This window comes from Pteropus medius, unplaced genomic scaffold (assembly GCF_902729225.1).
Source record: "Pteropus medius unplaced genomic scaffold, Ma_sr-lr_union100, whole genome shotgun sequence".
In the NCBI taxonomy this organism is placed as follows: domain Eukaryota; kingdom Metazoa; phylum Chordata; class Mammalia; order Chiroptera; family Pteropodidae; genus Pteropus; species Pteropus medius.
Window position 1 is genome coordinate 17,205,173 of NW_024340692.1, and position 15,019 is coordinate 17,220,191.

At 34.9% G+C, this 15,019-nt stretch overlaps 1 protein-coding gene across 1 annotated transcript in view; it reads left to right on the top strand.

The window, feature by feature from the left end:
* Positions 1-15,019, top strand: part of MAMDC2 (MAM domain containing 2) — a 125,099-nt gene that overhangs the window by 101,430 nt on the left and 8,650 nt on the right. Inside the window, exon 11 of the mRNA XM_039838399.1 lies at positions 1,282-1,434. Within this exon, the coding sequence (XP_039694333.1) occupies positions 1,282-1,434 (153 nt within the window). The remainder of the gene's footprint in view (positions 1-1,281; positions 1,435-15,019) is intronic.

The window sequence follows — 15,019 nt, forward strand, 5'->3', positions numbered from 1 at the left end:
AATTTAAAAATGATAATAAAATAAATAATTGCTAAGTGAATTAAATGGCAATGGGACTGTGGGCCAAGCATTGATGACAGTGATAAAATAAAAATGGTGGCTATGTGTTGGACATTCCATGCAATGAGAAAATGGTGGATACCTCAACACAGATCATTGCTCTGTATCTACTAATTACCACTGTTTCCTAAATCATGGGGTATCCATTTCTTTAATAAACTTGCAAATTGTGGTAGCATTCTGCCACTAGAGAATGATATCCATGTTTGTTTAATTAAAAGACAATTTGTTTTTAGTCCCTTGATTTGTGAGTTACTGTGAGGACAAAACAAAGAACAAGATAAAAATCTCTACACTCAAGGTGTAGAAAAAGGAATGAAGCTTCATTAGCTTGTACTGTATGTAAAATAAAATGAAGTAAAATAATTATCATGCAAGATATAAAACACAGCCTATTTATTAGAGAAATTTGCTCAGAATCTGGATGTAGGAGGTACAGCTAAGTTCAACCAAAGGAGAAGTCTCCAGTAAGTTGAGAGGTGGCACCATTCTAATAACAATAATTATTAAAGTTATTGAAGATAGCATCCAAAGACATAAAACTTGGTTTTGGAAATGGAAAATACAGCTCCACGTAGCATAACACCAACCAAGTTTTAATATTTATTAGCTTATGTTTATTGAGAACTTCATAATACTTTAATGTTCTAAATACTTTGCATACATCATCTCATTTAATCCTCACAACCCCATGAGGTGGATATCATTAATATCCCCACATTATAGATAAAAATGCCAATGCACAGAAAAAATGAGTAATCTGCTCCATACAAATTAAGCTATGTCTCCAGATGCACATTTAGTTCTCTCTCATTTTTCCTCTCCTGCAGAGGAGTTGTTCTGAGGACTCCCTTCACTTTTCTTGGATTTCTGAAGAAAGCTCCTGCATTATGCATTTTATTATTTCCCATATTTCCACAAAAGCAGTAACTGCCAATTTTTAGAGCTTTGTGAGCTCATTCACATAAATAAATTCACAAGTTAGATAGCATTTCTTTCTCAAAGTATCCCAATGCTTTTAGATCTAGATTTCAGGTTGTTTCCTGCCCCTATGGCAGGACCCATGGTGGAGTCCAGAGCTTGGTGTCAGTAGGCTGCCATTTGTGGAGCTGCCTCTCCATACACATGACATACAGCCAGACGACACTCATACATGCAGAGTGGGCTGTCAGCAAGCCATGGAAAGTGCCTCAGTGATGCAACACTTGCTTTTCCTTGCAGAGAAACTTCGACCTACCCCTGGAGAGTGTAATTTTGAACAAGATGAATGTGCATTTACTCAGGAGAAAAGAAACCGGAGCAGCTGGCACAGGAGAAGGGGAGAAACTCCCACCTCCTACACAGGGCCAAAGGGAGATCACACTACTGGGGTAGGTGAGTTATGCCACATGGTGCTGTTTCCTAAGGAAGCCTGAAATAGCATTCTAGGGGGAGTTCCTGCATTTTGAAATGTGCGAGTTTATGTCTTATGTCTAGAATGTACTACACATGTGATTCTATACACATGGGATAGATAATTCAATATGTGCATTTAAATTCCATTTACTATGATGCTTATGTATCTTGCTGTAAAGAGGATTTATTTAAAAGGGCTTACAAAGATATGCACACAAAGATAATTTAATTAGGAGTAGGCTTAAAAAAAAGAGAGAGTGACAAAAGTAAAAAAGAAAAAAATGGTGATCTAAACTGGAGCCAAGGCTGAGGCCTAGTAGAAAAAATGTACTTGCAGAGAGAGGAGGAGACTTGCACGTTTGACTCCATACTTTCTAGCAGCTAGAAAAGGATGGAAAACTCATCTGTTCATACCTTTAATGATTTCAATTCTTTGCAATTTGTTGAGATGCTTTATCACCCAGCACACACCCAGTGTATTAGAAAATAATGTATATTTTGTTGCTGTTGTTGGATGTAGTAGTCTATATATATGTATATCGAATTGAGCTTGTAATCGTGTTCATTTTTTCTATATTTTTACTGATTTTTTATCTGTTCGGTTGAGAAGTATATTAGTTTTCCATTATGCTTGCGAATTTGTCTGTTTCCCCTTTTAGTTCCATCAATTCTTGCTCATATATACTATTTTGGACCTATGTTATTAGGCATATACACATTTATAATCATTATACCTTCCTGGTGAATAAGCCATTTTATCATTACAAAATGTCCACCTTTATCTCTAGTAATGTTTCTTATTTTAAAGTTTATTTTGCCTGATATTAGTATTACTTCACCAGCTCTAGGTTTATTAGTGTTTATTTTTCTCCATCCTTTAACTTTCAAATTTTCTGTATACTTTTTTTTTTTAGTGTGGCTTTTGTATGTGGCAATAGTTGAGTTTTATATTTTAGCCAGCCCCACAATTTTGTCTTTTAATCATAGTGTTTGGATCATTATTATTTATTTACAGATATATTTAGATTTGTATTTACTTCCTTATTATTCTATTTCTCCCTCTATTCTCATGTTTATTTTTTACATTATTTTACTAAACTTATTCTTTTAATGGTTACTATACTCTTCGTCTTGCATTTTATTTCTATATATTTTTTAAACCCCAGAAAATGACTGGATCAGTATTCTTTTATATTTATTCACTTTTTCCCCCATTTCATTGGTCTTCATTCCATTCTGTATTTCCATGTTTCTCCTTTGAATTATTTTTTTTTTCCGTAGGAAATGCTTTTCTTTTGCCCGAAGTATTCAGTATTTAGTTCTTTTATTTTTTATTTTGTTCTAATGTTGGTTTTAGTGGCTTTTTTGTGTCTGTGTGGTGCAAGTCTGCTGATGACAAATTCTCTCAGGTTTTCTTTGTTTGGGAATGTCTCTATTTTTCGTCTACATTGAAGGATATTTTTGCCGAGAATAGAATTCTAACTTGATCATTAATTTTTTAAATTAATTTTTTAATGATGTCATTCAGTTGTCTTTTGGTTTCCATCATTTCTTTTGAGTCAGTTGTCAGTCATATAGTTGTTGCTTTGAAAGTATACTTTTATTCTCTGGATGCTTTTAAGATATTCTCCTTATGATTGATCTTTAGCATTTTAGAACGATATGCATGTGTGTTGTCTTCTTTATAGTTATTTGGTTTGGGGTTCATTAAACTTCTTTAATCTTCAGGTTGAGGTCTTTTATCGGTTTGAAAAACCTTTGACCTTTATCTTGTCAAATATTGCTTCTGCCCCAATCTATCTCCTCTCTTCCTGAGATTCCAATTACACATACATTAAAAGTTATCACCTTGCATTATATATTCTCATGCTCTTTTATAAATATTTCCAATCCTTTTGCTCTCCATTCTTCAGTTTGTATACTTTCTATTGACCTACTTTTTAAATTTGAAAATCTTTTATAATGTATTCATTATACTATTAAAGTCATTGATTTATTTTTTAATATCAGCAATTCTACTTTTCAGTCCTAGAATTTCCATTTGTTTTTTAAATATTAGTCTTATTAAGATAGAATACATGTATTATATAATCATTCTTTTAAAGTGTTAAATTGAGTGGTGTTTAGTGTATTCACAAAGTTGCTCAGCTGTCATCATCTAATTCCAGAACATTTTTATCACCTCAAAAAGAAACCCTGTACCCATTAGCAGTCACTCTCATTTTCTCCCCCAACTCTTGCCCCACCATTCCCCATCTCTAGATAATTACTAAACTAATTTGCCTCTATGGATTTGTCTATTCTGGACCTTTAATATAAATGGTATCATACAACATGTAGTCTTTTGTGACTGGCTTCTTTCACTTCTTTTCACCATGTTTTTGGGATTCATCATGTTGTAGCATGAATCTGTATTTCATTTGGTTTTATTGTGATTATGTTCCAATGTATGGATATACCACATTTTGTTTATCCATTCATCAGCTGATGAAATTTTAGTTGTTTCTACTTTTTGGCTATTATGAATAATGATGCTATGCTATTTGTGTACATGTTTTTGTGTAGCCATATGTTTTTATTTATTTTGGGTAGGAGTAGAATTGTTGGATCATATGGTAACTCCATATTTCACCATTTGAGGAATAGCCAGTCTGTATTCCAAAGCAGTTACACCATTTCGCATCCCCACAAGCAGTGTATGAGGGTTCCAATTCCCCCATACACTATGCCAAAACTTATTTTCTGTTCTTGATTATAGCTATCCTAGTGAGTATGAAATGGTATTTCATGGTTTAATGTCTAGTTTGGTATTAGTATAGCCACTCCAGTTCTCTTTTGGGTACTGGGAGAATGGTATATTTTCCCCTCAATCTTTCATTTCAACCTATTTGTGTCTTCGAATCTAAAGTGTGTCTCTTAGAGACATGATATAATTGGATCCTTTTTTTAAAAACCCATTTTACTAATATCTACTTTTTGATTAGTGTTTAGTCCATTTACATTTGATATAATTACTAATAAGGTAAAATTTATGACTGCCATTTTTCTACTTGTTTTCTGTATGTATTATGTCTCTTTGTTCCTTTATTCCTACACAGTGGCCTCCTATTATGCATATGTTGGTACACTTGATGCTGTCCCACTGGCCTCTGCAGCTTTGTCCATTTTTCTTCATTCTTTTTTCTTTGTTCTCTAGGTTGGATAATCTCAGTTGAACTGCCTTTACGTTTCTGATTCTTTTTTCTGCCTGTTCCAATCTGCCACTGAGCCTCTCTTGTGAATTTTTCATTTTAGTTATTATACTTTTCAAATCCATAATTTCAAGTTTTTTTTATAATTTCTCTTTTTAATGATATTGTATATTTGGTGATACGTCATTCTCATACTTTAATTCTTCAGACACAGTTTCTTTTAATTATTTGAACAAATGTATAATAATTGACTTAAATTTTTTGTATGTTCAGTGTCAGGGCTTCCTTAGAGACAGTTTCTATTGACTGCTTTTTATCCTGTGTATGGACCATGGTTTCCTGTTTCTTTGTATGTTTTATAATTTTTGTTAAAAACTAAATATTTTAAATAGTATAATGGGGCAGCTCCCCTTTTACTCCAGGGTTTTCTTTGTTGCTGTTTATTGTTGTTGTTATTGTTGCTATTTGTTTGTTTAGGGACTTTCCTGAACTGATTATGCAGAGTCTGAATTCTTTGTTGTATGTGGCCACTGAAGAATATTCTCAGTTAGCTTAACCACCAACTAATGATTGAACAGAGATTTTTCTTAAATACCTTGAACTAATACGTCTTCCAGCCCTTGCAAAAGATGTTCTGTGTTTGTGTTAGGGAATGTTTTAATGCCCTAACAGGCAATTTACTACTCTGCCTGAGACTTCACTTGTTTCTTGTGCAGAGCCTCAAAGTCAGCCAGAAATGGTAGATTTGGACTTTTTTCAGTTCTCTTCTGGGTGTATGCACACTTCTGCACATGTGTGTAGTTTTCTAGATTGCCAAGAATATTTTGGAATTTTGCAAAGTGCCCCAAAGACATCCCATTCCCTAATAGTTTTTCTTTAAAAATTTCTTGTCATTCTTTCGTCAGCTTAATTTTTAATATCACCTAAGGCAGTTGCAATGTTAAACAATTGTTTAACTGATTGTTCTTAACAAATGCCCTGGAGATAAGGCTATTCATACAGAGTTTACCTGAGTCCGATTAAATAAAGACTAGACTTGAGAATGGAAATTTTCAGTGAGTTTCCAAACAGGTCAGATAATGACAATTTTGGGGGAATGGAGTTTTGAGGAGCTCTGTACTGTTCTGTCCTTTACAGGGGCTATAGGCTACTGCTTTTCACAAATACCTTAGTTGTAAAGCTCTTGGTTTTCAAATCTGTCTTGGATTAGGAGAGCTGAACATAGGATTAGGACAAGTTAAAATCTCATTGTTCTTAGCAAGATTTAGTCATTTTTCTAGAGTAAACTCTTTTATATTGTTGCATGGCTTTAGTTAATTTCCAGAGTTCTAAAAGAGTTGATCTGACTGTTTTTCACCAGTGTTCTTGTTGCTTTTATAGAGAAACATATTTCCCAGAGGTCCTTATTCTACAATTCCACATGCTTCACATCTTTCTCTTGATTTCTTTCTTTTAAACAGATTCAAGTTCTTTGGTTAAATTCTCTATCATATCATCTATTTCTTGAACATATTATTAAATCTCATAGTATTAAATTATAAATCATAGTTATTTTACAGTCATTGAGTGATGACTCCATATCTGGATCACCTGTGGTTCTGTTTCTATTGTCTGTCCTTCTCACTCTTTGGCCCTGTTTCTTGAAGTATATAGTATTTTGATTGAATACTGAACATTGTAAGTGAAAAATTATAGAATTCTTAATGATGGTGTTTTTTCCTCCAGGGAGGATTCAACTTATTCTCTTCTTTTTTAATACATATATTTTTATTTTTCAATTACATTTGGCATACAACATTGAATTAATTTCTGGTATACAACATTGAATTAGTTTCTCGTGCACAACATAGAGATTAGATACTTGTATAACTTCTGAAGTGATTACCCCAATAAATCTAGTGCCCATCTGACACCATACATGGTTATTATAATATTATTGACTATATTTCCTATACTATATATCCCCATGACTATTTTGTAATTACTAATACTTTTTAATTCTTTCCCCTTTATCACCCAGCCTACCAATGCCCCTCACCTCTGGCAACCAAGAAAATGTTCTCTGTATCCATGAGTTTGTTTCTGTTTTGTTTGTTTGTTTTGTTCTTTAGATTGCAAATGTAAGAGAAATTATATGGCATCTGTCTTTCTCTGTCTTCCTCCACACAGCACAATACCCTCCAGGTCCATCCATGTTGTTGCAAATGGCAAGATCTCATTCCTTTTTTATGGCTGAGTAACAGTCCATCGTGTATATATATACTACCTCTTCTTTATCTCTTCACCCATTGATGGACACCCAGGTTGCCTTTATATCTTGGCTATTGTAAATAATGTTGCAATAAACATATGGATTCACATGTCCCTTCAAAGTAGTGTTTGGGTTTCTTCAGATAAATTTCCAGAAGTTGGATTACCGGGTCTTCCTTTGTCTCCTGTTATAGCCTTTATATAAAGTCTATTTTGTCTGGTATAAACCCCAGCTTTTTTTTTTTCCATTCCATTTTCATGAAATATCTTTTTCCATCTCTTTTCTTTCTTTCAGTCTGTGTGTGTCTTTCAGTCTAAAGTCTTTTGTAGGCAGCATAAGGGTCTTATTTTCTTATCTATTCAGCCACTTTGTGTCTTTTGACTTGAGCATTTAATCCATTTATATTTAAAGTAATTGTTGACAGACATATAGTTATTGCCATTTTATTATTCATATTTTTTATCTTTTTTCTTCTTCTTAAAGAAGTTCCTTTAACATTTCCTGTAGTACTGGTTTGGTGGTGACTTTTTCTTATCTAAGAACAATCTATTTTAAAATAGCCAACTTCAGTAGAACAGGTTACTTCAGACCAGTCAGAAATGAGCTCACTAGAGGTAGTATTGCAGTCCTGTTTTGCTGGATTGACCTCTTCTTCTCCCCTTCATTTATGGTATATTCTCTAAGAATTTACCCTGAGGTTTTATTAGGGGCCCTCCTCTTTAGTATGTCCTAAACTTCAATTTTTGTCTCTTTACCTGAGGAGATTGCTGAAAACTGTACTTTATTTTGCATTTGGCTTCTTGGCCCTTGCCCTGTACAGTTTAAGATTTTTGGCACATGCCTCAAGGGAAGATTGCCAAGTGATGGGGTCATTCCTCTGTGCCTCTGTTTTCTCACAAAACCTGGCTCTCAAGCCTTGACTGCTTTGGTAGCCCTGAACTCCAGTTATTATCTTTCCAACCCAGTGAGATCTATTGGTTTCTCTTTTGTTAGTTGCTCTCTGCTAAGTTTCTAAACTGAATGGGAAAATGCCCCAAGGCAAAAAGCCAGCTTGAGGAATGTTGAACTCACTTCATGGACCTTCCTCTTTTCCTGGGATCTTTGCTCCTCCAGTGCTTGCTGCTTGTTAACTCTCGTATATCTTCAAAACAAGCGTTTTCTGAAAAAAAGTATATATTTACTCATTTTTTTCCCAATTTTTCTTAGCAGGAATATAGGTGTGCTACAAATTACTCAACATAGCCAGAAGGGAATGTCTCTGGTACTTCCTTTTTTTTTTTTTTTTAGCATTGTTTATTTAAGAACATTATTATATACAGTACTAAAGATTTGAAGGTATTTGCTCTTTTCTTCTGTACTACAACCAACCAATCATATTGTATAGGTCTTTGTGTCTCTGGTACCCTTTTGTTGCTATTTCAGGCTATTCTACTCAAGGTCTTGCTGTATCAGAGATTGTGTTATTATATTGTGTTCTAATCTTTGGCAAGGAGTAGTAAGAAGAGAGTATTAAAATTTACATTTATACTGCCTATGGCTAATAACTGCCCAAGAGACTATAATTTTCTCCTTTTTTCCCCCCTTTATAACTCTCGATCTTGAGTAATAAATATGAGGAACAACTATTATAGTAATAAAGTACTGCAAATGTCTTTTTTAGTTAATTATCATGGAAATCACTTGACAACCATCTCGTTTCAAAAAAAAAGATTTGTATAGTAAATGTAATGTTGCATAGATGAATGTCACTGCAATTTCTCCTTGACAGAGGATATAGTCTAAAATAATAAGAAAATTTTAATTGACTCAACAAATTACTAAAAGTTCAAATATTTATAGGGTGCAGGAGGTAGACAGGATCTTATAAATCAGCCAAGTCATCGACACGTTTTAAATATTAAAACACTGAAACTCATTCAAGGGAGTTTTAAGTAGTCTCTGCTTGGATCCTGGGATAGCAACAGCAGACCTGTCTGTGATTAGATGTGCAATTTAAACAATAATGAAATTACATCTGAAAAAGAAATCTCCTATCGTCTGCTTTGTTGATCTATTGCTATTTTTGCATTTAGTCCTAAGTGCTCTTTTCTATGTCTTTTTTTTTTTTCAAATACAGGCAGTGAAATAATGGCAGGATGAAAAACAGCAGAACTTCCTGTCTTATACAATAGTACAGTAATAGGTTCAAACTCTGGACCAGAAACATAGTATCTTTCTCCTTGACAACTGAAAGGTATTTGTTTGATACTGGTGATAACAAATTCCTTTTGGAATGCAATGCATTCTGGGACTATCTGAGGCTATTCCTGTACTTGTATACTGCATTCTACCTTTTCACTTACCATTCTTAAAACCTGTCAGTTTATACTTGCTAAACACACACAAGAAGAAAATAGAAAGAGGGGAGGCATATAAAACTGTTTTACAGACAACTGCATTAGATGGCCAGCAAACATAGTCCCATTTCATAAAAAGAGAAGTTCAGAAAAGCCACCATCATATAGATATGACAGTTTATTGTGTGTCTATCAGAATCAACACTTCGTCATATGTAGCAATTCCAAGGGAGCTATGGTTCCCGACTGAATAACAGGAGATGCAATAAACCTTTCCAAATTCTAGGGTGTAGCATAGTGTAGTCTAGCGGAGAGACCAATGCATGAAGAGTGAGCTGATTCTGCCACTTGCTGCCTGTATAACCTGAAGTATGGTCATATAAATTCTCTGAACCTTGGTTTCCTCCTATGTAAAATAAAAATAACGTTGGATGTCCTGCTAATCTCTTAGGGTTGCAATGATTAACTGAGATTGTGTTTATGAAAAGGCTTGATACCATATAAGCTCCACTCAAATGAATGGTATTACTATTTTTATAATTAGTAAATCTTTTATAAAATCTGATGCTCATCTCTGGGATGAACTTTCTTGGACTTATTGTTCTGTGTCATTTGGCCTTTTATAAATAGAGAATCATGGCCAAAGACTACAAGCAAAATGACTTAGTAGAAACCAGATGGTTTTGTAGACCTTAAACCAATGTTTTCCAAACTACCACTGGGTAACTCAAGTTGTAGATGGATAAATATATATTTTTTAATTTGATAGTAATATCCATGTAAAAGAAAACATATAACCAATATATCAAAACCAGTATTTCATAGATTTACAGCTTGTTTTCTGTTTTCGTGCTAATAAACTTCCTATTTGACTAAATGTATTTAAGAAATAAAAATGGAATCTATTTAAAGAAAAATATTAACTGAATGATAGTGCAGATAGCATGTAGATAAACAAAAATAATATCATGAAGATGATATTTGTATGACTAAAGTTTGGGAAACATTTCCAATGTTTATGTCAGTCACCTAGCAGAAAAAGTTACTCTAGTAGAACAACAATAAGGAAAAAAATTTTAGTCACATCATTTGGCTCCTTATTTAATAAAATAATAAAGGCATTTGTGACAGATAAATTTTGACTTCATTGAGATGGAATAGACTTCACAGGATTTGTCTTTCCATTTTCTGTCACTATCTACTTGAGTAGCTCTATCCTGGCAGAACCAGTAAGTTTCCTGACACAGATGCTATTTCTTTATAAGACAATAAAGATGAGTCTTAATAAATTGCCCAGGAGTTTAGTAGCTATTGCAATTTTATTAACATTTACTTGGTGCTATACCATCAGAATTCTTTTTAAAGAATTGTTTTAGTTGCCTTGAAGTTTACAGAAATTTTGTGGCCAAAAGATAGTGAAATAAATAAATCTACAGGTAACTATCTAGTTTAGTGAAGAAATGCTTTCCACTATAACATTTCCCAGCTCACTGAGTCTACCAGTGAATAGATTATAAGTCACCCAGTCTTCCCTCTCCTTTCCTGCAACTACATCCTAGAAAAGCAACAATTTATCCTTTTCTTAACTATTTCCAGAGAAAGAGACACCATCAGTTTCTTTTGTGATACCATTTAGTGCTTCAATACATCTTCTATATTTTTGGCAATTAAAATTATCTTTCAACTTGCTACTAAGTAAAGGCAGAAGTCTTATTTATTTCTAAGAACACTCTCTTCTTGTGTGATATAAATACTAATGATATATTAAAATACCAAATGACATTTATTTATAAAATTGTGCTGTCAGACAAAAGAAAATCAAACTATATATTTAATGTGTTAGTTATGTAGCTGAAACTTAATAGCAGTCTAATTCAAGTCTTTGTCTTTTAAAAATTTTGGTAGTTGATTACAGATATGTGACCATACTACCCAATTAGTCTGTAATTATCTGAGGAATTAGCTCCAGATTACTAAAATCTCCAATGTCCATCAATCTTTCAACAACTTATCACTCTAGTTTCTGATATTGTCAGATCCTACTCACAGAGAGAAGGCTTCTAGATAAGCTTTTAAAAAAAATTGTGATAAAGTGCACAAAATATAAAATTTACCATTTTAATCATTTTTAAGAGTACAATAATTCAGTCGCATTAAATACACTCATGTTGTTGTACAAGCATCACCACTATACTACATCTATAGAACTTTTCATTTTCTCAAACTGAAACTTTCTACCCATCAAACAGTAACTCCTTGTTTATGACAAGCTTTAAAAGTCATTTAAAAGATACGATAAAAAGCAATATTAGAGACACATTTAGCTGTTGTTCTCAAAGTATTGATATCTTTTTTCCCCTGATTGTTAAGAATCCCCTTTCAGCTTAATGAGTGCAGCTAGCTATTCACTCCACATGGCCTCACTCAGGCCACCCGGGCTCCTTCCTGGCCTTAGTGAAAGGGGGCTGCGAGACTGGAGGAACAGCTGCTTCCCTGTTCCAAATTATGAATATGGTGTGTGTGTCAACACATCATGGTTGCTATATGAAAAACAGATGGGACCCTGATCTCCCAGTAGACCCATCGGAACCCCTATCTTGAATGTTAAACAATGACTCAAAGAGAGAAAGTGATTTGTTTTCTCCACTTAATAATCCCTTCCACAGACTGGAATCCCTCACGTGCAGGAACACGTGAGCCAGTCTGAGGTTTCAACGCTGGGGCTCCCTGGTTTCCATCCAGAGCTTTTGTGTGCTGAGACAGACAGCATTTGGAGTAGTAATGTGGCAAAGCTTGTCAACACATGGAATTTTTCTCTGCTTTCCAAACACATGTGAGGCAGACTGGCTCTCCATGAAGCTCTGATTTTTTATCTGGGGAAAGGGAATGTCACATGCCAGTCAAGAAGAAAAACATTTGGAATCAAGATGAATAGTTGGCTTATGTATCAGAGGGACAAATTCTGATCAGTTGACAAATATGTTACAATTATTTATAAGTATAGACATTGGTCTAGATTGGTCTAAATCAGTACTGCTTTATGGAATATACTTACATGCTTAAAGTAGAAACTACATCCTGAAGGATTTTTGGAAAGGCCAGCAGTACTCAAGGAAAGCAGGCTGGTGTGAGTGCCCCGGAAATGCACTGTCTTACTTAACATTCCCCTGGATGTTTTCCCTCTCTCCCAGAATAGCACAATGACACAGATCAAATGGCTTAGGAGATTCCTTTCATATTTCACTAAACACAAAGATCTCTGGAACTGCAAACCTTAGGTAATGGCTTCAGCCTGATACCTGAGACCCAGAGATACATGAAGTGAAAGCATTACCAGAGTAACGCTTCACCCATTTGAGGCTAAGTGATCAGTGCATTGTACTCATTAAAGAAAGAATTCAGTTGGGTAGTTCTAGAGGTGAATTCCGGCTGGGACTCATTGTTTATTCCCTAGGATGCACACTATCATCACTAGATGAAAGATGACATTTCTTGTGTCATCTCTCACTCATGATGGATCCATTGCCTATTTTTCATTCCAAAAAGACTTTATGGTTCATGGCCCCAGTGGTTTCTACTTTCTAGTTTCCCAGTGACAGCATCTTTCAAAGGAATCTTCCCCTCCCCTCCCCCAATTGAGTGTTTCATCTTTAGCGAAGATCCTTTACTTAGGATTCAAGTGGACCTTTTGAGAGCCCAAAGCCAAGTACAAAAGTTATTTTTCTTTCATTTTCTTATTTCCTTAAGAATTATTTTTTGGAGGAAATGTTTTTTAATTTTAACATATTAAGATAGAGATTCAGTCCACTGTGCCACACTAACTTATGTATAGGATAGAATGGGATACCTTTGTACGTAGTTAAATGATAAACCATGGTCATTTTCATGCTTTAACCTTATTTTCCATGGAATTAAATTAAATACACCCTTCTATTAGGATTATGCATATCTATATTTGTTTACATCCAACCTAGCTTAAGTTAGAAAATGTTAAAAGAAAGAATAATAAAAGTTTCTTTTATTGCTGCAATTGCAAAAATCCCAGGGTAGCAATTTTCTTGCAAATGAAAGAATGAAGGTAATGAAGTTAAAGAATTATCTTATGTGTGATTGGTTAAAAAAATACATCAGCTGGTATGGAACTAGTTTGAGAACAATCATTTAATATAAGTTTAATTTTATCAAAACTTGGATTTGTTCTGTTTTGCCTTGGATCATCATAGTCAACTGCATGTCTCATTGCAAGACCTTCACACTACTGGAATGACCTTGATAGAGCCATGGGATCAGGAAATGGTCAAACTCGTTTATGGCTCAGAGCTGTGGAAGAAAATGCGTTCATTTGTCCATTCGACAAATATATTCCAGGCACCGTTCTAGGACCTGGGGGCATAGTAGTGAAGTAAACCAGGAAATATTTCTGCCTTTGTATATTCTAGAAGAGAGAGACAGATAAACATGAAAAATAAGAAAATTATATAGTGTGTTAAGAGGCAATTCAATGCTATGGAAATAATAAATTAGGGTGTAAGGAATGAGGAATGCCAGAGGAAGGGAATTGCAGTTTGAAACACGGTAGTCAGAACAGGCCTAATAGAAAAGGTAGTAGATGAAGTAAGACTTAGAGGTGAGAGAGTGGGACCTGAGATTGTGTGGGGGAATAGCCATTCCAAGCAGAGGGATTAGCACATTGCAAAGGCCCTGAGGTGGTAGCATACCTCCGTATTTCAGGTCAGTGTGGCCACACAACACAGAGTAAGTAAGGCAAAGGTAGTAGGAGAGGAAGTCAGTAGGCAGCAGAGAGATAAGAAAATGGGCAGGAGATTGTTTAGGGCCCTAAAGGCAATTGTCAGGCCTTCAGCTTTTCCTCTGAGTGAAATGCTGAGCCAATGGAACATTTTAAACAGAGAAGTATAAGATTTAACTTTTATTTTAGATGGTTCACTCTGGATACTATGTTGTTATTAGATTGTAGAGAACAGGAGTAGAAGCAGGCAAAGTAGTTGGGAAGTGATGCATTCATTCAAGTGAGAAATGACAGTGGCTCAGACCAGAGAGTAGCAGTGGAGGTAGGGAGAAGAGAAATGACTAGATTCTAGACATATTTTGAAGGTAGAGCCAACAGAATTTTTGACTGCCTGAATGTGGAGAGTGAGAGGCCGTGAGGAGTGGTGCACGAGGCCCAGGTTTGGGCCTGGTCAACTAGAAAGTAGGCTAGGAATTTAGTTTTGAACATATTCAGTTTGACATGTTTAATTGACAGTAAGTGGAGATGTCCACTAGGCAGTTTTCAATAAATTAGTCTGGATTTCAGCAAAGAGGATGAAAATTTTGAGATATGACAACCTATGTAGCATTTAAAACCATGAAACAAGGTGAGATCACCAAAGGAGTGAGAATAGAGAAGTTCAAGAAGTAGGCCTTGGAACACCCCAAGGTCAAGAGGTCAGAGAAGAAAGGTTAACCAGTGGAATAGAAGAAAAACCAGGAGAGCACAGTGTCCTACAAGACAAGAAGGTACTTCTAGGAGGCAGGAGTGATCTACCATGTCCAATGCTACAAATGGGACAAAAATGACAAGGACTAAAACTGAACATTGGTTTTAGTAATGAGGATGTCATAAGTGAGCGCTCCAGAAATATTGACAGTATTTTTCCTGAAATTTTAAAACAGATCATGGGGATGACTGGTCGATGAAGGCCACGTCCCATGGCTGTGATGGCCCAGTTTTTCAAAGTGACAACTTCACTGAGTGAAACATTGGGGGAAGGTGTTACACAGTGCAC